Source organism: Rattus norvegicus, chromosome 13, assembly GCF_021556685.1.
Source record: "Rattus norvegicus strain SHRSP/BbbUtx chromosome 13, alternate assembly SHRSP_T2T, whole genome shotgun sequence".
Classification (NCBI taxonomy): Eukaryota; Metazoa; Chordata; class Mammalia; order Rodentia; family Muridae; genus Rattus; species Rattus norvegicus.
In genome coordinates this window covers 71,574,556-71,601,416 of record NC_141546.1, presented here as the reverse complement: position 1 = coordinate 71,601,416, position 26,861 = coordinate 71,574,556, and the positions used below count along the sequence as shown (strand labels likewise).

At 40.8% G+C, this 26,861-nt stretch overlaps 1 protein-coding gene across 44 annotated transcripts in view; it reads left to right on the top strand.

Annotated features, from left to right (window-relative positions):
* Ralgps2 (Ral GEF with PH domain and SH3 binding motif 2) overlaps nt 1-26,861 on the top strand; it is a 180,247-nt gene that overhangs the window by 96,290 nt on the left and 57,096 nt on the right. For 33 of the 44 annotated variants that reach the window (XR_015635221.1, XM_087580905.1, XM_087580891.1 and 30 more), the window contains 4 exon segments: nt 9,888-9,971; nt 10,516-10,605; nt 11,787-11,879; nt 16,926-17,052. Coding sequence is in view for 43 of the 44 variants with exons in the window: in XM_087580905.1 (XP_087437031.1) it covers nt 9,888-9,971; nt 10,516-10,605; nt 11,787-11,879; nt 16,926-17,052 (394 nt within the window). In the remaining variant the exon portion in view is untranslated. 44 annotated transcript variants of the gene reach the window in all.

Sequence of the window (26,861 nt, the reverse complement as noted above, 5' to 3'; positions counted from 1 at the left end):
ACAGACCCTAAGAGAACACAAATGCCAGCCCAGATTACTGTATCCTGCAAAACTCTCAATTAACGTAGATGGAGAAACCAAGATATTCCATGACAAAACCAAATTTACACAATATCTTTCTACAAATCCAGCACTACAAAGGATAATAAATGGTAAAGCCCAACATAAGGAGGCAAGCTATACCCTAGAAGAAGCAAGAAACTAATCGTCTTGGCAACAAAACAAAGAGAAGAAAAGCACACAAATATAACCTCATATCCAAATATGAATATAACAGGAAGCAATAATCACTATTCCTTAATATCTCTCAACATCAATGGCTTCAACTCCCCAATAAAAAGACATAGATTAACAAACTGGATACGCAACGAGGACCCTGCATTCTGCTGCCTACAGGAAACACGCCTCAGAGACAAAGACAGACACTACCTCAGAGTGAAAGGCTGGAAAACAACTTTCCAAGCAAATGGTCGGAAGAAGCAAGCTAGAGTAGCCATTCTAATATCAAATAAAATCAATTTTCAACTAAAATTCATCAAAAAAGATAAGGAAGGACACTTCATATCCATCAAAAGAAAAATCCACCAAGATGAACTCTCAATCCTAAATATCTATGCCCCAAATACAAGGGCACCTACATACGTAAAAGAAACCTTACTAAAGCTCAAAACACACATTGCACCTCACACAATAATAGTAGGAGATTTCAACACCCCACTCTCATCAATGGACAGATCATGGAAACAGAAATTAAACAGAGACATAGACAGACTAAGAGAAGTCATGAGCCAAATGGACTTAACAGATATTTATAGAACATTCTATCCTAAAGCAAAAGGATATACCTTCTTCTCAGCTTCTCATGGTACTTTCTCCAAAATTGACCATATAATTGGCCAAAAAACGGGCCTCAACAGGTACAGAAAGATAGAAATAATCCCATGCGTGCTATAAGACCACCACGGCCTAAAACTGGTCTTCAATAACAATAAGGGAAGAATGCCCACATATATGTGGAAATTGCTCTACTCAATGATAACCTGGTCAAGGAAGAAATAAAGAAAGAAATTAAAGACTTTTTAGAATTTAATGAAAATGAAGGTACAACATACCCAAACTTATGGGACACAATGAAAGCCGTGCTAAGAGGAAAACTCATAGCGCTGAGTGCCTGCAGAAAGAAACAGGAAAGAACACATGTCAGCAGCTTGACAGCACACCTAAAAGCGCTAGAAGAAAAAGAAGCAAATACACCCAGGAGGAGTAGAAGGCAGGAAATAATCAAACTCAGAGCTGAAATGAACCAAGTAGAAACAAAAAGGACCATAGAAAGAATCAACAGAACCAAAAGTTGGTTCTTTGAGAAAATCAACAAGATAGATAAACCCTTAGCCAGAGTAACGAGAGGACACAGAAAGTGTGTCCAAATTAACAAAATCAGAAATAAAAAGGGAGACATAACTACAGATTCAGAGGAAATTCAAAAAATCATCAGATCTTACTATAAAAGCCTATATTCAACAAAACTTGAAAATCTGCAGGAAATGGACAATTTCCTAGACAGATACCAGGTATCGAAGTTAAATCAGGAACAGATAAACCAGTTAAACAACGCCATAACTCCTAAGGAAATAGAAGCAGTCATTAAAGATCTCCCAACCAAAAAGAGCCCAGGTCCAGACGGGTTTAGTGCAGAATTCTATCAGACCTTCATAGAAGACCTCATACCAATACTATCCAAACCATTCCACAAAATTGAAACAGATGGAGCACTACTGAATTCCTTCTATGAAGCCACAATTACTCTTATACCTAAACCACACAAAGACACAACAAAGAAAGAGAACTTCAGACCAATTTCCCTTATGAATATCGACGCAAAAATACTCAATAAAATTCTGGCAAACCGAATCCAAGAGCACATCAAAACAATCATCCACCACGATCAAGTAGGCTTCATCCTAGGCATGCAGGGATGGTTTAATATACGGAAAACCATCAACGTGATCCATTATACAAACAAACTGAAAGAACAAAACCACATGATCATTTCATTAGATGCTGAGAAAGCATTTGACAAAATTCAACACCCCTTCATGATAAAAGTCCTGGAAAGTATAGGAATTCAAGGCCCATACGTAAACATAGTAAAAGCCATATACAGCAAACCAGTTGCTAACATTAAACTAAATGGAGAGAAACTTGAAGCAATCCCACTAAAATCAGGGACTAGACAAGGCTGCCCACTCTCTCCCTACTTATTCAATATAGTTCTTGAAGTTCTAGCCAGAGCAATCAGACAACAAAAGGAGGTCAAGGGGATACAGATCGGAAAAGAAGAAGTCAAAATATCACTATTTGCAGATGATATGATAGTATATTTAAGTGAACCCAAAAGTTCCACCAGAGAACTACTAAAGCTGATAAACAACTTCAGCAAAGTGACTGGGTATAAAATTAACTCAAATAAATCAGTAGCCTTCCTCTACACAAAAGAGAAACAAGCCGAGAAAGAAATTAGGGAAACGACACCCTTCATTATAGATCCAAATAATATAAAGTACCTCGGTGTGACTTTAACCAAGCAAGTAAAAGATCTGTACAATAAGAACTTCAACTCAGGTGACAGCAAATGCTGGCGAGGATGCGGAGAAAGAGGAACACTCCTCCATTGTTGGTGGGATTGCAGACTGGTACAACCATTCTGGAAATCAATCTGGAGGTTCCTCAGAAAATTGGACATTGAACTGCCTGAGGATCCAGCTATACCTCTCTTGGGCATATACCCAAAAGATGCCCCAACATATAAAAAAGACACGTGCTCCACTATGTTCATAGCAGCCTTATTTATAATAGCCAGAAGCTGGAAAGAACCCTTCAACAGGTACCCTTCAACAGAGGAATGGATACAGAAAATGTGGTACATCTACACAATGGAATATTACTCAGCTATCAAAAACAATGACTTTATGAAATTCGTAGGCAAATGGTTGGAACTGGAAAATATCATCCTGAGTGAGGTAACCCAATCACAGAAAAACACACATGGTATGCACTCATTGATAAGTGGCTATTAGCCCAAATGCTTGAATTACCCTAGATGCCTAGAACAAATGAAACTCAAGACGGATGATCAAAATGTGAATGCTTCACTCCTTCTTTAAAAGGGGAACAAGAATACCCTTGGCAGGGAATAGAGAGGCAAAGATTAAAACAGACACAGAAGGAACACCCATTCAGAGCCTGCCCCACATGTGCCCCATACATATACAGCCATCCAATTAGACAAGATGGATGAAGCAAAGAAGTGCAGGCCGACAGGAGCCAGATGTAGATCGCTCCTGAGAGACACAGCCAGAATACAGCAAATACAGAGGCGAATGCCAGCAGCAAACCACTGAACTGAGAATAGGACCCCCGTTGAAGGAATCAGAGAAAGAACTGGAAGAGCTCGAAGGGGCTCGAGACCCCATATGTACAACAATGCCAAGGAACCAGAGCTTCCAGGGACTAAGCCACTACCTAAAGACTATACATGGACTGACCCTGGACTCTGACCTCATAGGTAGCAATGAATATCCTAGTAAGAGCACCAGTGGAAGGGGAAGCCCTGGCTCCTGCTAAGACTGAACCCCCAGTGAACTAGATTGTTGGGGGGAGGGCGGCAGTGGGGGGAGGATGGGGAGGGGAACACTCATAAAGAAGGGGAGGGGGGAGGGGGATGTTTGCCCGGAAACCGGGAAAGGGAATAACACTTGAAATGTATATAAGAAATACTCAAGTTAATAAAAAAAAAGAATCTTATTAAAATATTTCTGAAATAGTATTAAAATATTATCCTTTGAGACATTTCTTGTAGGATGTGTAAAAGGCTTTCTCTGCAAATATTTTTATGTCTGCCAAAAGAGTATAATTTTAGCAACACACAAAATTTTAAAAAATCTCCTGTTAGTTAAAATATTCATTGCATTAAAATGTAAGCAGGTCATGGGCTTAGAGAGTGGGAGCTGTTGACTATCGTATGTTAGAATAGCAAGGAGCTCTGTTAGAAGCACGATGCAGCTGTCAGTGTGCGTCTGCTGTGCTTAACATGAGCTTCTTAGGATGGTCAGGTTCCCAATGGGACCAGGAAAGGCAAAGAAGAAAAGTTGTTTTGGCATTTGCTTCTGTGGAAGCAGAAAATAGCTTCTGTCTTTATCCCTCATCTCACTAGCGGGGCAGCACCAACTTCCCAACGTGTTGGGAAGAGGGAGGGAAGGCCTGAGTACATTAGCAAAGAGAGCCTTAACCCTGGTTGGGGTTTTGTCTTTATTTTTATTAAAAATGCAAAGGTGCTGAGTGCAATTGCATCCGTATAACTGGGTACAAGTGGATGTCCTGTCTCTTTAAAGCTTCCACTCACTCTGAACACAGAGCTTCCTCACCAACAGTTAACCTTCTCATGGACCCCCTCTGTCCTAGTCGCTTCCCTCACCCCAGTCTTTGAGATCCCACTGATTCTTTCTTCCCTCGAGCTCTATCTACATGCTGGTCTATATTGGCCTTTTCTCTTCTTCTGTCTATAGGTAACCCTACATCATCACCCTTAGAGCAGTCCTTTTAAGAGTGTTGGAACCTACAAGACGTAAGAGAAGCTGTGACTCCTGTGAATTGAGTCATTCTCTCATAGGGTAGGTAGCCATCAGTTGTGGGGTTTTGCCCTCCCTGTGCTTCTGAAATAAATGCAACTGAAAATTGATCTTGATAGGTAATGATTCACAGTGAGTCCATGCCTGTTCTGAAATTCATTTTGGCATCTATTATGATTGTTTTACATATTTGAAGATTGTCTTTCCTGGCTATGCTTAAGATGGCAAGTTGAGCACACTGGATGGAATGTTGTGTTTCGAGGCTGATGGGGAGGAGGGGGTGCGGGGGTACTTACTTACACGCGAACAGTCCTGTCTGTACAGTCCTGTCTGTTCTTACACTAGACCCTTAAAAAGTGTTGAGTCATTGACTCACTTCAGTTTTGGGGTGTTCGTGTGAGGTACATTAGTACAGGTTTCTGTGTGACCAACGCATCAGTATAAAGATGACAGAGCAAAATACACTTCTTGCGTGATACTATATTAATATTTGTAGGAAGATCCTAGAGTCTGAAACAAAAAGAGAGAAGAGACCAGAGGGAAGTTTTAAATTTTCTGTTTTGCTCCAAGAGCTCAGATAATTGTAGTTTGTAAAGTGAACTAACAGCATCTAGATTAAAGAAAGAACAACCGAGGGAATTGTTGCATGCAGAGTAACCGACCCCGGCTTTCCTGACTGAGCTTCCCTCAACCACCAAGTAGCCTTTGGAATATTTCAGGTTGTTTATTCAGAATAACCCCAGCTGTGTGAGTTATAAGAGTGGTTCTGAAAGGTGTTCTTTTGGAAGGAAGAGAGAGAAGAGAAAGAATGGAAGAAAAGAAAAGAAAACATTTGCAGGTTATTATAGTGCCTGTTTATAATCCTAGCATTTGGAAAGCCGAGGCAGGAGGATTGCAGTGAGTTCAAGGCCAGCCTGGGCTATATATAGCAAGACTTCATCTCACAAATGCTGTTTTTCAAATTGATCTGCATTAACGAAGTAAGTTAGGAAATGCTGTCGGAGCAGAGGCTCCCTGTCTGGGATCCCAGTACTGCCGGGGGGTGGGGGGGGACGACAGACAGACAGAGAGACAGAGAGAGCACGAGCGGGCCAGTACACATGGCTGGAGGCCACAGGTCAATGGTAGATACCCTCCTCTTTGCTCTGCACTTTGTGTTTTGAAGACTTTTTTTTAAATGTGTATGGGTCTTTTGTCTGTGCACCATGTACACGCAGGCCAGAAAGAGGGTGTCCCTGGAACTGACTGTTACCCAGCATGTGGGTGCTGGAAACTGAACCAGGTCCTCCGCAAGATCAGCAAGTGCTATTTTCTGCTGAGCCATCCCTAGCCCTGCACTTTACTACTATTTTTGAATAGGTGCGTCCTGCAGTGCCTACCTGGGAACTGGGCATTGAACTGGGGTCCTCAGGATGGCATGGCATTCGTTTACACTGAGCCATCTTCCCAGCCATGTATCCATTAACAGTGTTCCTCAAAACGAGGGAACTTGTTTTCTCACAGAGAAATTAGGGGGCTGTTGAGAGGTAAGGTAAAGCAGGGCAAAATTGTCTTTCCGTCCAGGCAACTATGAATGCAGGCCAGCATTTAAGAAGAAAGTGGGGAGTCCTGACACAGTTCCAGCTTTGTAGTCCATTAAATAGATTTTTTCCACCTTTTAAACACTGTGGATTTTAGATAACTATAAAACATAGGAAGTTGTAGAAAATAGTACAGATTCTAAAGATTTATAGAAAATTGCAAAACCTGTACAGAGAAATCTTCCGTACCTTTTACCTGGTTTCTCCTGTGATGTTTGTGCCATGTTTGTTCGTGTAGTTCTGTGATGTTTTATTATGCATGCAGATCTGTACTGCCTTACATACTGGAAACGACTCTTCCTCGGAGCCGCCCTCCCCCTGCCCATTTTAAGTCACAGCTGTCGCCCTACCTGCGCCCCCACCCTCATCCTGACTTCTTGACCCTTTTCTCCTCCCTCTTGATATTTCTGACTTCTTCTCTTGGCTCTTCCTAAGATCCCAGGATTACTCTTTACTTTTAATCAGTGGGTTTCCAATTATGGTTTTTTCCTATGGCAGTTTGCTCGGTTGAAGATCTGTTTTTCTTTATTGGCGTTGAGAAATGAACCCAGTGCCTCACTAGTATTAGACATAAGCTCAGCCACCAAGCTACCTCCCTCCCTCTCCCCCCCCCCCCCTCTCTCTCTCTGTATGTGTGTGTGTTGCACATGCACGCACATATAGGTGTGTGAATGCTACGAGCACTTGTGGAGGTCAGAGGACAACTTGCGGGCTCTTCAGATCCTGTGAGATTGAGTTCTGGTCAGGCAGCAAGCAGATTTAGTCACTGTTTTGAGCCTGTGTCTACCACTCTCTGAGAATGAGCACACACAGCAGCACCTCTGAGGGTCGTTCCTGTCTGAAAAGGGTCTCCAGTCTTCCTTATTTTGGTTTTATTTTGCTGATTGTAGAATTCTAGACCTTTGAAGGTGTGGCTTTCAGTTGCCTAATAGCATTCTCTGAAGATAATTTGTACTTTAAAAAAAATGAACATGAGATTTTGTTGTTGTTATTGTTGTTGTTATTGTTTTTAATCTCTTTGTCTACAGGATCCTGCTTTCTTTAATTTAAAACATTTTTTGCTTCTATGCTTTGGCTTCTCTTCCACATACTTCATCTGTGTACTAAGCCATAGGAAGGTCAGTTGTTATCTTTAAGTTCTTGGCCATTTTCTTGTATTGCTATTTTCTTGCATCTCAAGGTTCTTGTTATTTAGATGTTAACACATAAATTCTTACTTAACACCCAGTTAGTATCTTTGTGGATTTTGCCAAGTGGGAACAAAACTGATAGAATGAATCTGTCTGTCCGTCCATCTATCCATTCATCAAATCCATCTACATCTAGAAAAGGCATTTGTCAAAATGACTTACAGGCAGTGGTCCAGTAGCTGTCTACCAACAGAAGTTCCAAGAATCCACTAGTGGTTCAGACCATGAGGCCAGATGTCTCAGCTGGTTTTCAGTAAAACACTGGAATCCTAAAGAAGCAGGCTCTAATGCCACTGAAGGAATGGATTTGCCAGTGGGAGTGAGGGCAAGCAGGAAAGAGCAGACGCTTCCTTCCTCCATGTCCTGAATATAGGCTTCCACCAGAAGGTGTGGCCTGGATTAAAGGTGGATCTTCCCACCTCGGAGATCTGGATTAAAGGTGGGTCTTCCACATCAAATGATTTAATTGGGAAAGTGCCTCATAGGTATACCTAGGTCCTTAGGTTTTAGTTGATTCCAGATGTTGACAACCAAGAATAGACATCATAGATCCTCCCCTTGTCTATTTGACTCACAGACAGCTTATTTCATGCTCCATTTCCAAATTAAAATAACCAGGTAATAATTATGCCTAACATGATATAAATATCCTACATACAACTGCAAATTCTTTATAATTTTAGAATTATGTGGTATTGTCCTTGAGGGGACATTCTTTTAGTATCTCAAAAATTAAATACAGTAAATGCTGATTCTCTCCTAACTGATGCTTACACTGCATGATAAAGAAATCACGGAAAATACAGAATAAGCTGCATAATACGTTTTGAACAGAATATGGCAGGTATAATAAATTTTCTCATCTATTAAAGGGTAATGATGGCCTATTTTTTTCTCAGATTTCTTTTGTTGCCTACTCAAAGGGTTTTCTTTTTTTGTTATGGGTCTTTTCTCTGATGGTTTTTGCTATATTATAGAACCTCTCTGATAGACCTAAAATTTATAGACAGAAACTCTCCTTTAAAATCAGATGAACTCAGTTCTACTAGCACACATGTGACAGAACATTTTGAATGGTGGAGTATACTACCCACAGGGGTGTGCTTCATTTACATCAGTATGATATGGAGATGATAATCATAATTTTGAAGCAGCGAGGCAAAAGTGACATCTTTGAGCTATCTGTACCAGTTGTAAGTGTAGTTTCTTTTGTATCACAAAGAGTACATATATTGTTCCGTACTTTGCAGCCTATGTTTATAATTATGAAGGATTCAGTTATTTTTATTTTATGTGGATGGGTGTTTTGCCTGAAACCACATCTGTGTAGCTTTTGAGTGTGTGGTGCCCACAGAGGCCAGAAGAGGGCACTGGAATTGAATTTACAGACAGCTATGAGCCACCATGGAGGTACTGGTTAATCAAACCCTGGTCCTCTGTAAGATCAACAAGTGTTCAACGGTTGGTTGGTTGGTTGTTTGTTGGTTTAAATACAAGATCTTGAGCCATTTTATTTCTATTCTTTTAGACCATTAAGGTGATCAAGAACTTCCTTATTAGAGGGGCTGGGGATTTAACTCAGTGGTAGAGCGCTTGCCTAGGAAGCACAAGGCCCTGGGTTCGGTCCCCAGCTCCGGGAAAAAAAAAAAAAAAAGAACTTCCTTATTAAACAGGTTTCTTCAAATATCTGAAATCAACAACTGTCAGGTCAAAGAATGAGATGTTTTAAAACGATTAATTGTGGGGCTGAGAGTTGGCTCAGTGAGACCAGACTCTGAATTCCTACCGGTCATGTGAAAGATCAGACTGGACTGTCTGTACACCTGAGCACTTGGTGGGGCATGGCTAAAGGGACAGATGGACCCTGGGGTGGCTGCGGATGGCTGGCTATGGCCAGTTCCAGGTTCAGTGAGAAACCATCTCAAAAACTGAGGTGGAGAGTGACTGAGAAAAGCACCCAATGTTGGCCTCTGCACTATACATCCACCTGTCCATAGCAAGCCCAAAGCACATGCATATGTGTATGTCACACCATATACTGTACAGAGGAAGAAAGAACAAGCTACTTGGAATGGCTCTGATGATTGAATAGGTTTGAGAGTCAGCAGTGTTTATTATGTATTATGAGATAATCAACGAGAGGGCACTACATCATACTCTAAGAAATAAAGGTTTGTTTATATTCTTTTAGATAATAATTTCATGTATATATTTTAATTTGTTTTAGCTTTTACAGAATAATTAGTATTAGGTAGTCCTATTGGCTGTTCCAGAAAAGAATATACACAGGTCGGTGTCCCCCCCCCCCCCCCCCCCCCCCCGGAGCCGAGGACCGAACCCAAGGCCTTGAGCTTGCTAGGCAAGCACTCTACCACTGAGCTAAATCCCCAACCCCTATACACAGTCTTTACTGTTTAAATTCCCTGTTATAAGAAAATGAGCTGTTTCTTACATTTAATTTATACTTAATTTTTGTTTTAATTTTCTAGGAACTTTCAAGTTGTGGATGGAATAAAAAAGAAAAATACAGTTCTGCACCAAATGCAGTTGCTTTCACAAGAAGATTTAATCACGTGAGTTGTGCTTATTGGTGAGGGAGGGCTTGGCTGTCCTTGGCTGTGTATGCACACGTGGAAGCCAGAGAGTGTTGTCTAGTGCCTCCTTGTATTCTCTTCATCACCACCACCCCATCTTAAGACAGAGTCTCTCAGTGAACTTAGAGCATATGGATTGACTGTCCTTGCTGACCAGAATCCTCCTGTCTCTGCAGACCCTCCACCCCAGTCCCAGCCCTGTCTTCCCAGCTTTTTACATGAATGCTTGAGATCCAGACTCCTGTGTGTGCACTTTACCCACTGAGCCGTCTGCCTGCCCCTTCCCTTCTCACTGAGCCAGTGGGTGCAACCTCTGAGCCATCTCTCCAACCCCATCACATAACTTTTAAGTTTTTATTTTGTATTTCATAATATTTTATTTTAGTTGTAAGAAAACCATAGTGAAAGAGAGAAGAAAGTATGTTTCAGAAATAACTATAGCAAATATATCAAGAAGAGTTTAATGCTAATTTTAGTCTTGGAATTTCTTGCCCTTTGGTTATTTTTTAATTTTTCGTTCCAGGTAAGCTTTTGGGTTGTAAGAGAGATTCTCCATGCTCAGACCCTGAAAATAAGAGCAGAAGTTTTGAGCCACTATATCAAAACCGCTAAGGTAAGGAAGTGTGACTTGATCGTTAGGTAACCCATTCAGACATATTTTAAGCGACTCTCTGTTTATTGGTCCTGGAAAATGAGGCCTGATGAGTATATTAAGCGCCTCTTTTCTCTGCCTTTTTCTTTGTGCTTAGTCATCCTCCTGTCCCATTTATGTAGACAGGGGTTAGATTATGGTAAATTACAGTATGTTGCTGGAGAAAGTCAAGGTTTAGGAAATCAGCTAACATTATTGGTGGGGCTGGCAAGTCTGATAACATTGGGGCATAATGACAAGCCGCAGACTCAGGCAGGAGCGGAGGCGGAAGTGTGTCAAGATGTGATTTCTTTTTTCCCTCTAGGTCTGCATGTTTAGGCATCCATCAAGTCTAACGTGGCACTTAGTCTCCAGTAAATGTTTACTGTACGTCGCTTTAGTGACTAGTTTCTCAGCTGCATTTTAGACTTCTGTGAAGGTTATATCTTGTTTCACGTGTATTGTTTTGTCTTTATTTGCTTTCTTTTAATTAAGTGCCTACTGTGGGGCTTATCTGATTGCTTGCAAAAACTGTAAAATGACTAATTTTTTTAATACCACTTTTAGGGTAGAAAGTATTATGTGGTGTGACAGAAATTTTAAGAAACTAACAGCAAATGTAAAGTGGATTTCTTGGGAAATAGTAGAACTTACTGTTGGATGTTTGCATACTGTAAGAACAACATGCTGTCAAGGGTCTTGAGCATGAGGAAGCAGGAAATGGAGGGGAGCACTAAAGACAGCAAGTTGGAACCTAGCCCTGGGATAATAGGAGCACTGGGCAAGAAACCAACCCTAGTAGACCCACAAGATAGATGACCAGTCATATTTCATTGCAAGGGACGCTCACCAGGACCAAGTGCATGGCCGTTACAGTCATGCCAGTTAACCTTGGTACTAAGCCATAACTTCAGCTTTGAAAATATATTACCCATTTAGAGTTGGGCTTATTCCCAGAGCTGGGGTGAAAATGCCAAGGTAGAACATGGATATTATATTATAGGCCAAAAATAATTTACTGGGTACCCTAGAAGACAGTTCTCAATGGTGACAGTAACAATACATAGTTACACCATTCACCGCCTAAACTGTGTTCATCTGTATTTTCCTGCATTCATTTTCTCAACAAACAATCCTTCTCCCCCCTTTTCTTAAATCTTCAGAAACTATATGAACTCAACAACCTTCATGCTCTCATGGCTGTGGTTTCTGGCTTACAGAGTGCGCCAATTTTCAGGTTGACTAAGACGTGGGCGGTGAGTAACCCTGCGTAGTTTAAGGAAACATAGACTTCTGTGCAAAGTAAAGATTTTATTTCTTTTGTAAGTCTTAGTAAGACGAATATAACAGATAAGAATTTGATGACATCACATGTGATATTTACCTGATAATTAGCACTTAATTGGGTTCTATTACTTAGACAAAAACAAAGTAGGATTTTTGGCATTTGTCAGTGTTTATATCCCTGAGTGGTATCATACCATACTCAATAATCTGGGCTGCCTCTTCTTTCCCTTTTCTTTCTTTTATTTCTCATTTTGAAACTGAGACCTTGTTTGAGGTGTCTGGAGTTGTAAGTCTCTATAACACACACACACACACACACACACACACACACACACACACACACACACACCAACTATAGGCCATATACCATGCTGAAAAGATTACTATATTTTTAAAAATATTAATGTGTTTGTTTTGTTTTGTTTTGTTTTTCCAAGATAGGGTTTCTCTGTATAGCTCTGGCTGTCCTGGCTGACCTCGAACTCAGAGATCTACCTGTCTTTGCCTTTTGAGTGCTAGGATTAAAGGCATGTACCTACTTGCCAGACAGATTAATACGTCTTAATGCTCTCATGCTAAAGACATTATTTACTCTATAAATTCCATTAGCCATTTTTTTTCTTTTTCTTTTTTTTTGGGAGCTGCTAGGCAAGTGCTCTACCACTGAGCTAAATCCCCAACCCGCAGCCATTTTTTTTTAAGACAGTATGTTCCTATATAGCCGAGACTGGCCTTGATGTGGGATCTTCTTGTCTCGGCCATTTGAGTGCTAGGACTCTAGGTAAATATTACTACATCCAGCAAAAGCTTTTTTTTTTGTACTATCGTGTGTGTGTGTGTGTGTGTGTGTGTGTGTGTGTGTGTGTGTACATTCTTGCGTGAACGTATGTTTTTTGCACGTTTTCACATGTTTATGTGTTAATGTGTGCATTTTTTTTTTCTGAGACAGGGATGCTCATTGGCCTGGAACTCACCAGTTAGTCTATGTAGACTGGCACTTGAGCCCCGGGGATTCTTTTGCCTCCACCCCTACCTCCCCACCTCCCACCTCCCACCTCCAACCTCCCACCTCCCCACCTCCCCACCTCCCCACCTCCCCACCTTCCACCTCCCCACCTCCCAGGACTGGGATCACTGAACTCGTGGCCTTGTGCATTCGGTGCAAGTACTTTACTTGGTGTCTAAAGATAGGTTTTGTATTAAAGGTAGTTTTTATACTGAAAATTATTAGTGCGGAAGAGCTTATAATCTTTATTTTTCTTTGATAAACACTCGAAGAAAAGATTTTTCTACTTTAAAAATTGCTTTTAATTATAATGGTCTCATACTTTCAAATCTGAACTCCATGGGTGGGGTAGAAATGACTGCAAGTACACAGTTAAGAGCTCCGTCTTTGGTTGGGGATTTAGCTCAGTGGTAGAGCCCTTGCCTAGCAAGCACAAGGCCCTGGGTTCGGTCCCCAGCTCCAAAAAAAAGAAAAAGAAAAAGAAAACAAAAACAAAAACAAGAGCTCCGTCTTTAAATTTTCAAGGAATTAGACTTTATTTATGATATGATTTTGAAGTGGGATATATTCCCTTCAAATTGTTATTTTCCTTGAGAATATTTTTTGTTAGCCCCCATGTAGTTCTGTTAAAACGGGTTTTTTATTTGGTAGCAACTCTACTAATGTATAATGAACTTAATAAACTTTATAAGAATTTCATTCCTGTGAGTGATAGAGATCCCATTCTTACATGGCTGATGGTCTGCTGGAGAAAGGTGAACTGTAATTAAATTGTATGGAAACAAGTTATTAGAAAAAATAGGATGAAAAGGGGGATAGGGCAGAATTGGGGTTAGTAATGTGGGATGAGGTTATTGGAGAGCTGGACACTGTCAGTTCTCCATCACTAGATACCCAGGCAAGGAAGAAAATCACGGACAGGAGAAACAAGTGCTGTAGGAAAGTGGGTCACCCTTGCAAAAATATTTTAATAGGCTGAGTACAGGGAGAGCTTTGACACAAACACTGGATCTGATAGTTGGCACAAGTGGTGTTGGTGTAGTGGTGGGTGACAGACTGATTGGAGGTGAGAGTGGTGGCAAAGGACTAAGTCAGTAAGTGTAGACTGTGCCATTGAGAAAGTCTGTGGTAGCCTGGCAGTAGCTGGAGATAAATAGGAAACTAAAGGTTTGTGGCACATGGGTTTTTTTATTTTGGAGATGGGATCCATGACCTTCAAGTTCTGTGCGCTATATATATGTATATATTAATACTGTTTAAAATAGGTTTACTAAGCCAGCTGAATATATTAATTCACAAAAATCTGTATTTGGGACAATTTCAAAGTATCACGTAAAAACACCATTGGGTTGCAAATATGGTTAAGATGGTAAAGCCTTTTTTTGGATTCCAACACCCATGTGTATGTTAGTAGACGTGTACCTATCTGAATTCCCAGCACATGAGGGGCTGAGGCGGGGGACTCCTGGAGCAAAAAGGCTAGCCAGGCTAGACAGAGCAAGTGAGAGACCCTGTCTCAGTATATAATGTCAGTTGTAATGAAAGATGACATCTGACATCATCTCAGGCCTTGATAATATATTTACATATACACGCATGCACATACATGTGCACATACGTGGCTAGAAAAAAATCAAGGGCCCAGAAATAAATTAATTTGCAGCCATTTTGATAAAGTGCATCAGCACATTAAGAAAGGATAGTATCTTCAAATGATTGAGAAAACTAGATATTAACATTTTAAAAGTTATTTATTTTATTTTATGTGCATTGGTGTTTGAGAGTTCAGATTCCCTGAATGGAAGTTACAGGCATGAGCTTTCATGTGGTTGCTGGAAATTAAACTCAGGACTCTGGGAGAGTAGCCAGTGCTATTAACCACTGAGCTATCTTTCCCACCCCTGCATATTACATTTAAAATGAAATTGAATACTATTTTATAACCAAAGGACAAAAATGAGTGCCAAAAGGATTAAAGAATTAATTGTAAGATCTAAAGCTGTAAAACTACAAGAAGAAAACATAGTTCTAAACAGTTACATTTTGAATAGGACTCCCAAAGTGTTGATAACAAAACTGAAAATGGATAAATGAAGTGATTCTGTCAAGCCAGAAAGCCCTGCCTGCGCAGCAAAGCAGACAATCAACAGAGGGAGGAAGTGCTCTGTGAGACGGGAAGATACTTGCAATTATGTCTGGGAAGAGGTTAATGCCCAAACAATAAGAAATGCAGCCAGTGCAGTAGCAAGAAAATAATTCATTTAAAAATGATCAAAATATCTGTACAGATGCTTTTGGAAAGAATGCACCCAAATAACCAATAAGAGTGTGGGAGACAGCCAACCCCACTAATGATCAGGGTAGTGCAAGCCCAGCCACAGTGAGGAACCACCTCACCTGCTAGGCTGCTTGCTACCAAAAAGATAAGCAGTCACAAATGGTGCGGGAACCAACCAGAAAAGGAATGATGCGTACCAGTGGTGGGAAGGAAGTGGTGCAGCCATGACACAATAGAAGTAGAGCCGAAGCCGAACTGGTCCAACAGAGGGAGCATTTGTCAGGATGGGGTGACTGGAAGATGGTTGTTCAGTGGCAGATGCAGAATATATCTGAGATCAGAAGTACCAGCCTAGTAACTATGGGTCATAATGTTAGATTATATACCAGAAGAAAATCTTAATAGAACCCAGAAATAGATCCTTGCTTTAGATCTCCAATGCAGGACAAAGAAAGTATCATAAGTTAGTGTCAGGGTGTCTACTGTTGTGATAAAAACCATGACCAGAATCCTGGGGAGGAAAGGGTTCACTTCATTGTAGTTTTCAGGTCACGCTTCATCACTGAGGAGCCCCAGGCGGGGATCTGGAGACAGGCACCGAAGCAGAGGCCATGGGGAAATGCTGCTTACCAGCTTGCTGGGCTTGGTCTCTTGACAACTGAAGGCTTCTGCCACATTCCACTCCAACCACACGAATCAGTGATCAAGAAAATGGACTGCACACTTGCATACAGGCCAGAAAATACTGATGGATTAGGTGTCAGAATGGTCCATTATCAGAACCAGTCTCTGAGACCCCAGAAACAGAAACAGAGCATTAATACTTTGTTTTACTAGCCATGTCCCTGACTCTCAGTTTCTGTCAACTCTAAATAAATACACAAACTTTTCTGTTAACCTGACAGGAGAATTAGATGAGAATTTTCTAAGTGAAGCATTTGCTAGTACACAAAGAGCTAATATTTTAAGGTGTAATAAAAAGTCATGTGACAAAATAGTATCTTCAGAGGTTTAAACAACATTTCTTTTTCTTTAAACCTCTGAAAAAAGAAATGTTGTCCATGGTCTTTGGACTGATGACAGAATAGAACCAGACAAACACCCGGAAGCTTGCCTCTTACCTCTTTTGATCATTTGCAGTAATCTCGAGGGCTGCACATTTCCTCTTCAAGCCACTTGACACACTCTTGATTGTGCTACCTATGATAACCTCTGGCCAAGAAGAAAATCCATTGCCAGGAGTTAAAAAGACAAAACAAAAAAACAAAGGCCATAGGAGGATCCCAGGTTCTGTTAAGACCAGCCACAACTTGACTTGTCAAGAAAAGTTGTCACTTATATCACAGAATTGAGGGTTTCTTAGTGATTATGAAAGAATGACTATTGAGGAGGTAGTCAATGAAAATATTTGGGCACTTGAGCTGAATGTATATACATAATTATTTTAAATTAGATAAAAACAACAAAATTGTTTAATTCATAAATTGGAGTTCACCGCTTAGTAGGTTCATTTATGTGCATATAAAGGTGAATTTATAAATACTCTGAGTTATAAATAACATGTGTCTGAATCTGTTTTATTTATGTCCTATCACTGTAAAATTAAGGAAAGTATAATTTTGAAATTAAAGCCCAGATTTAAAGCAAAACAGCTTTCATCTATATCTATATCTATATCTATACGATCAGATGGAACTTGTAATAACCTAAGCTTTTCTGTTTGCTTTTTAGTTATTAAGTCGAAAAGACAAAACTACCTTTGAAAAGTTAGAATATGTAATGAGTAAAGAAGACAACTACAAAAGACTTCGAGACTATATAAGTAGCTTAAAGATGACTCCTTGCATCCCCTACTTAGGTGAGTGATGTCACTGTGTGTCTGTTTCCTGTGGTTGTTGCTTTTCCTCAAACAGTCACTTTTATTAAATGAAAAGTAATTTTTAAAGTACATGTGTCAGATTTCTAAGCTGAAAATAATAAGGTAGAGAAGTATTTCCCTTGTTCCCTGAAACGTTTTTCATAATAACCTAGCCCTTTTCTTCAGGTTTTCCATAGAGTGTAACAGTAACTTAGAAATGGGCTGTGTGGTAAGTGACACGTTTTAGCTATTTTAGTAATGCTTTTAAGGACTGACACAAACGGCACCTTGTCATGAAGCTTAATATTTGAACTGAAGACATTGGTCCGAGCCTTAGGTAGTGGACAGTGTGAACTCTGAGGAGGGTTTCAGTTATTACTGGCTTGGCTGTTTTCCTAATGAATCGTTTAAGTGTGGAGTTTAGCTTAGTACATGGCAGTTCTGTATCTATTTTTTCTTTTTTTTTTTTTTTTTTGGAGCTGGGGACCGAACCCAGGGCCTTGCGCTTGCTAGGCAAGTGCTCTACCACTGAGCTAAATCCCTAGTCCCTCTGTATCTATTATAAGATTAAGAGTCTTATCTTATATAGCTTGAGGTATTAATAAGCCCCCAAAACTATTTAAATATCATAGTTTTTTCAACAAAATATGAATAATGCTTTGTTGAATCTTGAGTTAAAAGAGGCCCCAAATAAACTGTACTTTTAAATTTGTATGTAAATTACAGACGGAAAATGCTGTGGATGACGCATACCTAAGTACAGCACAGTACGCTGGTTTGACTCTCAAGATTCAGCAGATGATGAGCATTTGTTTCTTCTGTCTCGTCTACCTTTCATTAGTTAGCTACGGTAGACTTCAAGAGAGCAGTTTCTGAGAATAACTATGTGCGTTACTTGTTTTGGATACTTCAGTGTCTCCTTTGACGTCTTTGTTAGTGACTAAAAGGCGGGCTGAAAAGGTGGTATATAAGCGTCCATCTGTCAGAGAGAGCACCAGTCTTAGGTCACAGAGAAAACTTAACTAATTACAACATGGTGGGATGTCCCAGGATCCCTCTGGTGTGGGTCTGCATTTTGCCTTGTCACTGGGGTATCATGAAGTCTCTCAGGAAGGCAAAACACAGAGGTGCTAGGCTATGTTTCTTTGGACTCACGGGACACACAAACACGCTGCACGGGGAGACAAACATAGCCTAAGATAGCCACTTTGTCCAGGAGTGGGTGTGTAGGAGGAGGGATGGCACAGGCTGGGACTGAGGCTTGTGGTTCTCAAACTCCTGAGCACCTAGATGCCAGTGGGAACCACAAAGAGTTGAAAACGAGGCTCTTGGGCCTAAGATGAGCCTGGGGTGAGGGGTATTGCGACAATCTGGCTCAGCTCTCGGTAAGTGCCAGGATGCAAGGGGCCTTCTGCAGGAGACTTAGGCATGGCTCTGTATGATGAAGGCTTTCTCAGGGCAAGCCTTGATAGAGGAGACAGACAGTCCTTGCTTGTCCACATTGCTTATTCATGTTGGTAAAGAATGCATAGGACTTACTCAGGGTGAACCAGAGATTAAATACCTCTTGCTGGAGGGGATGCCCAGGAAGGTAAGCTTGTTGGCTAAACTCTGGAGACCCATCTATATACCTCATTAGCAGAGAGAACTCTAGGCTCTGTGCTACATGAACAGTTGTCATGGTCCACTTAAAGGGGTGTCATAGTCAAATGCTCTAGGACAGGAACAGGTCCAGAACAGATTCAAATGCCTACCATTCTCAATTATGAGAATTGCTAGGGTTCCTTAATCAGCTCAACCTTAACCACTTTCCCTGTCTGGTGGCACAGTTCTTCGTGCTCCACTCTCTGGTAGAATAGAGATGCATGTCACACCCTGTTGAAGGCATAAGTAACCCAAAGCACTGATAAGTGGATATTGGCCCAGAAACTTGGATTACCCAAGATACAATCCACAGACCACATGAAGCTCAAGAAGAAGGTCGACCAAAGTGCAGAAGCTTCAGTCCTTCTTAGGAGGGGGAACAAAAATATTCATAGGAGGAGATCTGGAGATAAAATTTGGAACAGAGACTGAAGGAATGGCCATTCAGAGCCTGCCCCACCTGGGGATCCAGCCCATATATATACAGCCACCAAACCTAGACAGTATTGCTGAAGCCAAGAAGTGCATGCTGACAGGAGCCTGATATAGCTGTCTCCTGAGAGACTCAGCCAGAGCATGACAAATATACAGGCGAATGTTAGCAGCCAACCATTGAACTGAGAACAGGGTCCCCGTTTGAGGAGTTAGAGAAAGGATTGAAGGAACTGAAGGGGCTCGCAACCCCATAAGAACAACAATACCAACCAACCAGAGCACCCAGGGACTAAACCACTACCCAAAGAGTACACATGGACAGATCCATGGCTCCAGCTGCATATGTAGCAGAGGATGGCCTTGTTGGGCACCAAAGGGAAGAGAAGCCCTTGGTCCTGCCAAGACTGGACTCCTCCCTTTCCCCCCCCCCCCAGTGTAGGGAAATGAGGGGCGGGGAAGTAGAACACCCTTATAGGAGGAGGAGGGGGATGGGACTTATGGACAGAAAACAGGGAAAAGGAATAACATTTGAAATGTAAATTTAAAAATCCAATAAAAATTTTTTTTAAAAAGTAACCCAAAGTTCTGTGTAGTTAATGACTGTCACTACATTGGTTTTTTGTTTACAGTCATAGCTTAGCTCTGTCCATATTTAGGAATGTAATGTGGGGAAAAGAAAGAATAAAGGAGCTTTTAAAACCTTGCCTTTGTGATCTGTAAGGGCCTTAAGAACCCTTTGTTATATGGGATCATTAGACTGAGAATTGGTGATCCTTGGTTCTAAGAAAGCTCAACTATGATTTTAATCTTCTACAATTAGATTTCAATATATTTCTTTTTGAGTCAGGTGATACCTTTAATCCACCTACTTCAAAATTGAGAACCAAGGGCCCTAGAGTGGAAATCTGACTTACAGTCCTAAGAACTCATCTATACTATCCAGTCTAATGGTTCTGTCTAGCATGCTCCAGTTACACCTGCTCAACTCACTAACTCAGAAAGTTACTGATTCTATGATTGCCTTCTCAGTGAATTGTTTTTCTATATTGAATGCCATAATTAATTATCTTCTGGGGAAATTTTACTTAGGAATGAGAAAGTGACAGATTAATCCTATGCTCTGCTTTCCAGTTCAAGAATCTTTGTTCTACATTGTTTCTTAGTGGAAGCTGAATGTGTGCATATGTGTTTGTGTGTGCACAAAGTTGTGTATATTCATGAGCCTCTGTGTATACAGAGAAAAAGAAGGGAAGTTACTGAGCAAATCTGGAGAGGTTTTCTGATGGAGACAGCCCCCTTTCTCCCTGTCTTAGGACCTGAAGCACTGCCATTCCTTTGGGTTCAGGCAGACAAGGCAAAACTCTGACATGAAGGTGTTAATTTGTAGAACATACCAGGACTGTTTTCTTTTCTCTATGTTCCCTTTCTTTTCATATGCGCTTGTGTCTTGGAGTTTTACTTTCTCTGTAACCATGCTTTTGATTACCTAAGGAGAAGGACCCATTGTTGCTCTCTGCTGCCCATCATGCTGTTGTGACTCCTCACCTACATAACAACGTCCTGTAAGCTTTCTTCTGTGCGCTTCTCAGACTTCATCTTGATTTTGCGATTAAGATGCTAGTTATTTTTGCTCTTGGAAATTCTCCACAGTCACTCTTGGCCCACCTCCGAAACCTCTGGGCTTTGTTTCGTTGACTGTTCATGCTCTCTCTCTCTCTCTCTCTCTCTCTCTCTCTCTCTCTCTCTCTCTCTCATATGACATGTAGTCATATAAAGAAATCTGCATAATTTTTTATACTATACTCTTGAGTACAGTAGAGTTATCTCAGGATTTGAAATATTATTTAATAACTGCTCTAGGTTAGGCCTGTATATCTGTCTACTTAATTTTTAGACACTAAAGTATCGACCTGAGTTACTTACATTGGCTCCTGGTTGAACTGTGCTCTGTGAACTCTTCCCCCTTCCTGCAGAGAGATCCTCATCTCACCTTCTATTTTAGTTCCTCACCGATGCCGTCTGCACACCATTCTTTGCTGCTGCCCATTACAAAAGGAAGCAGTTCAGTACATGTTTTGTTCAGGGGCCTCACCATGTAACTCTGGCTAGCCTGGACCCCATAGAGATCTACCTGCTCTGTCTGGTACAAAAAGTGTGCTCCACCACACCCTGCTCGTACATAGTTGTTTGTTCAGCTAATGACCTGGTCCCTTTCTGACTTTCCCCATTGTTCAGCAGTGTGGTTTTACTTGTGTAGAATATTTACGTGACTCAGCTCTACAGCCTGAAGATTTTGTTCAGTCAACACCAACTTTGACTCAGCCCTGTGCTTGGTGCTAGATGCCTAACAAGAAATAAGGTGGACTTTGTCCCTCCCTTGTGGATTTAATAGGACTTAAACACAAACCTGTAGCTTATTATATTTCACTTCTTCCCCCTCTTCTGTTTCTATATTCTGTAGGAAAATGAGATGCATATGTCTAAGAACTAAAAACCAAAGGGAAGTTGAATCTGGGGATACATGCATGTGAACTCAGCAGTCAGGAGAGAGAGACAAGAGCATCGTGAGTTTGAGGCCAGTCTGGGTTACAGAGCAAGGCCTGCCTTAGTTGGGAATTGGCATGGTTCTGTTGAGACGGTATATTTAAGCCCCTACATAATTTTATGTGTTAGTCCTCTTACAGTTCATCCATACTTTGTTCTGTGGAGAACACCCATTCTGGAGGAGAAGATAGGGTCCGTTTGACATAAATAAACCCTTGGCAGACTTGACAAATGAACTTGTCACATGAAACTTGTCACATAAGCAGTTATGACTCAGTTTACTTTCCGGCTTGAAAATTGTTCTTTGCTGATAGGGACAGTTTTGTTCAGCGTTATCTGTCAAAGTGTAGGTACTTTTCTTTGTTTTGTTTTTTAAGTTTATTTGTGTGTCCATGTGCTTGTGTGTATTCTCTCCTTGAATATAGATGCACATTTGTGAACAACAGTTTGTCAGATCCCTTGGAAGTAAAGTTAGAGATCCTTTCAGATGCCTAGCTTGTCACAGATGCTGGCATCCAAATTCCCATCTGCAGGGTTGTACAGCAAACAGTCTTAACCGCCGTGCCACCTCTCTAGCCCTTGGACTTGGTTCTCTTAAGAAAATACTGAGGTAAACCTCATATGACTTACTGACTGCTTAGTTTACATTATACACAAGTGGTTCAGGTTTTTCATTTCAGATCTGTTGTATTGACGTGTGTTGAAGGAGGATTTACTGCTGATTTCCATTTATACTGGCATTTCATATTTAATTTCATTTTAATTTAATTAGGTCTTGATTTAACGTTCCTTGGTTTTAGAACCCTACTCATGGGAAAATAGACTTAGAACAGCTTCCAAAACAACAAGCTCTTATAAGATTGTGCATTTGATGGGACAGATTCCACTGAAGATGTCTGAAAGCAAATTCTCACTTCACCGTTCTTCTCATACTCAGTTTTCACAATGCTTCCCTTTCTCCCTTTTGTTTGTACAAGTTCTTAGAGAAAGGAGGTCATCAACCAAAAGGATCTGTAGTGCATAGAGAAAGGGTAATTGCTGAATAGCTGTTTCCTAACAGAGGCGTTCTAAACGACTGGTGTTTTGGGGCCATGTTGAGGGCTATCAGTGGTCAGCAAGCTTAGTCCTATCACACAGTCCTGAACCCATATCAAGGTGTAAAAGAAAAACCATGACCTCTGTTCTACAGGAACACATGCATACCAGCACACACATGCTAGTAATGTATTTTTAATGCTAAAAATCATTAAAAGTTAGTAACCAAAACCAATCATTCATTATAAAAATTTTTCTAAAGGAGTGTTAGGGATTTATATAGTAATGAGATTCTTCCATATTGCCAAAAGTAATTCAACATGGACTACATTTCAGGAAGTAGAAAATACTTTCTTGGCACTCCACTCCACTCTTAAAAGTGGTCCCTTCTGTTGGTTTGCATTCAAGGTAAAAAAAAAAAAAAGATGGAAAAGTAGTCAGTTGGACAATATAGTCAAGAAATCTTAAAACAAGGCTGCAGTGTGTGCTGAGAGGAATAGTTTGGCAAATGTCAAGGAAAACTTCATTTTATATGAGAGTTGTTGCTTTGAATCTGAGAACTATTAGCAGCATTCATTTGTCCTTGTCACTGGAGAGCAATCTTAAGGGGCCTGTTGAGGAATTTGGCGTGGAAATTCCACTTTGCCGTGGAGAGAAAACTAGAACATTGCTCAAAAATAATTTAATTTTGTGAAACATGGTAAATACCTTTTCATGTATATTTTCTAAACCTCATTTCTACTTAATCCATGCCACGGGAAAACACAGTAGTATAACCAAATTAGAGTTTGTTCTGAGGAGGCCATACTAGCACTGACAGTAAGTTAGAGAAGCAGCGCACAGAAGATTGGTAAACTCTCCAGCCCCGTGGTAGACATCACATCAACTGTTTTGATATACAGATACAATTCTCCCCATCTTAAAGAGACCGCTCTTCCCATGTCCCCTCTATATTTCAACGGAACTATCAGGTTCATGTGAGGACTCTGTTGGAAGAAATGCACTCGTGGTCTTTTGCCCTGCAGTGTTGGGCTCCTCCACTCCTTGCTCTGTAATACGTTCCTGTTCAACCCATGTTGCAAGGCCTTCATTGTCTTTGGGTTGTTTTGTTGTTGTTTGGCTGGGAGATTTTACCATGTAAATAAAAAGAAATATTTAATAAATATTTGTCAATTCAAAGGGTCCCTATCTGGCCTGTTTAGTTGTTTTAGAAACTTTGAATTAATCTCTGTTGTGATACAGAACTGTATTCATGTGGCATGTTTGCGGTTCTTTAGGTGCCCGTGTGCGTGTGTGTGTGTGTGTGCGTGTGTGTGTGTGTGTGTGTGTTTGTGGGGGAGGTGCTTGCCCAGCTCTGTATTAACACACAGCTGGGACTGTAACAGCCCTGTTCCAGGGTACATGGAACTGAACGTGGCCTTCACAACAAGGACTCTGACAGATCGCTTCACCTCTGAATGGCTGTTTCTTGTGTTAGGAGATGGGTATTATTTCTCATATTGGATTTTTTTTTCCTTTTCTTTTTTTCAGAACTGGGGACCGAACCCAAGGCCTTGCGCTTGCTAGGCAAGCGCTCTACCACTGAGCTAAATCCCCAACCCCCCTCATATTGGATTTTTAATCCATGAAAGTTAATGAAAATTTTAAGGCATACCTAAAATTAAAAGAACCCTCAAGCTATGTGTTTTATTTTTCAGGAGTCGATTTCAGAATATAGTTTTTAGTATAGTGTTGGTGTTAGAAAAGTTTGCTATATGCAATTCTTTTTTTTTCCCCCGGAGCTGGGGACCGAACCCAGGGCCTTGCGCTTGGTAGGCAAGCACTCTACCACTGAGCTAAATCCCCAACCCCTCTATGCAATTCTTATGGTTATAATTCTCAGTAATTTCTATTAAGATATTTCAACAAGGTCCTGCTTCTTGCAGTTACCTTTGTTGTTGTTTTGGGCTTCTTTAAGACCTGGTCTGGTTGTGTACCTATGCTAGCAGGCCTTGAGTTCAGGCTCTTCCTATCTGTTCATGCTGTCTGTCTGTCTGTCCAGTCTTTCCATTCCCCGTCCTCATGCTGAGATTGCACAACATGCATGGCTAATGTATTCCCCTCCTGTTGGAGACTGAACCCAGGTCTTCATACATGCTAGACAATCTACCCCGAGCAGCCAGTCCTGTCCTGTAATTCTTTCTGTAAGAAGCTTGCCTTTTTCCTTTGATAAAGTGTTACACAAAAGTCACTGACAGTGATATCAAAATCTCTAGTGGTGAGAAACATGTAGGTATTTATTTATTTATTTTTATTTATTTATTTATTTTTGGTTTTTTTTTTTTTTTTTTGGTTTTTTTTTGGGGGGAGCTGGGGACCGAACCCAGGGCCTTGCGCTTGCTAGGCAAGCGCTCTACCACTGAGCTAAATCCCCAACCCTAGGTATTTATGTTTTAAGAATTTTACTGCATTTTCATTTCTTTGGTTTAGTAAGAAATATACACTCAGGGTTAATTTTATTTATTTAAATTTTTGTATTTATTCATTCATATTGGGAGGGTATACAGAAGTCAGTGGACAGCTTGCTGGAGTCAGTTCTCTCCTTGTACGTGTGGGTTCTGGAGAATAAACTCAGATCATCAGACTTGGCAGCTGGTGTCCTTAGACACTGAACCATCTTGCTGGCTGTGTTATTTTGACTTTATACCATGTTCTAAACCAACAATAGAGCACATTCAGTCATTTTCTTGTGGATTCTGAGATTGAACTCCTAGCCAGTGGCACATGGCTGTAGGTTTTCCTGTCAGGAGAACTTCGGTCTCCTTCCCCTCCCTCACACCCCTTTTACCCTTGCTCTTGTTAAGTAAGTTTAAATGTCCTTCTGTCTGTTGTGAGGATGGCTGCTCTCAAAGACTTGTGACAGTCGGGGATGAAGTGATATTCTTGTGCTTATGGTTCTTTTTAAGAGGTTATTAAGTTAAAAAAAAAAAAGGCAGATATTCAGAAGTGAATGCTAGCCATAAGCTGAATTCCTCTTGTTGACTCTTGTATACTGTTTAAATAACAACTGGCATTCAACCATATGTGCCTGATACAATTAATGTTTGTCAGTTCTTTAGCTTTGGTGGGTTTCTCTGGGTAGCCCTGGCTGTCCAAAGCTCGCTGTTAAAACTGACAAGGAAAGTGCATGGATCACTGTGACTCATGCAAAGTTGGATTGCTCATCTCGGGGACGGGGGTGGCGTATTGTCATTAATAATGCAGATGGTGCTTCAGTCACCTTTCTACCTGCCCAAGAGTAGACCTGCGTCAGCTGTGCAGTACAGTAGAATCCAGCCATAAGTTGAGGCAGTTTGAAAACTCACCTCTGTTTTCTATTTGTATGCTTGCTTTCGGCTCGTTCTGGTTTTAATTCTGGGACGGTTCTATAGATTTGCCTTTGATGTCAGGTGAGGGTAAGTGGGATGCTGTTGATGACAAAGACGAATACCACTGCAGCCCGGTTAGGACTGTGACCAGCCGTTTTCATTTGCTCTGTGATGTGAGAAAGGCTGCCCTGTGGGCTTGTGTTGTCTGGGTGGCTGTCTGTGTGACTGCCCCTGTGGGCAGGTGGTTCATCTTAGTCCTGGTTGTGTTTTCACTTCACCATTTGTCTCACATCTTTAAAATCTCAGCTTTTCAAGTAAGTTAAGGGTTGGATGATTAGCTGTAAGAAGTGAATAATTATTGGGGCCCCGTAGTGGTGTTGATTGAGACAATGAGTTAGACAAAGTAGGACAAAGGTCTAGTCACACACTGTGAAGTAAAGTAGCAGTTGGAGCCTGCCAAGGCCATGGATTTGGCTCTAAGGCTGTTGTGTTCTCATTGTTAGGAAAATGTATTTAAGTGATTGTTGAACTTGTGTTAGATGTAAATATAATAAAGCTGTCCATTCTTTTTCACAAGTAACAGACAATTTTTTTTCCTGCCATCACTGTAAATCAAACCCAGGCCTTCACTCATGCCAGGCATACACTGTGCCACTGAGCTGTACCCCTAGCCCCCAAGTTAGGTATTTTCTTTTAAGGTAAAGTTCAATAAATTGGATAAGGGAGTAAGGAACACATAATTTAGAATCATAATTCAGATATATTAAAAATTGGTATAGTGGTGATTTTGTGATACCGGTACCC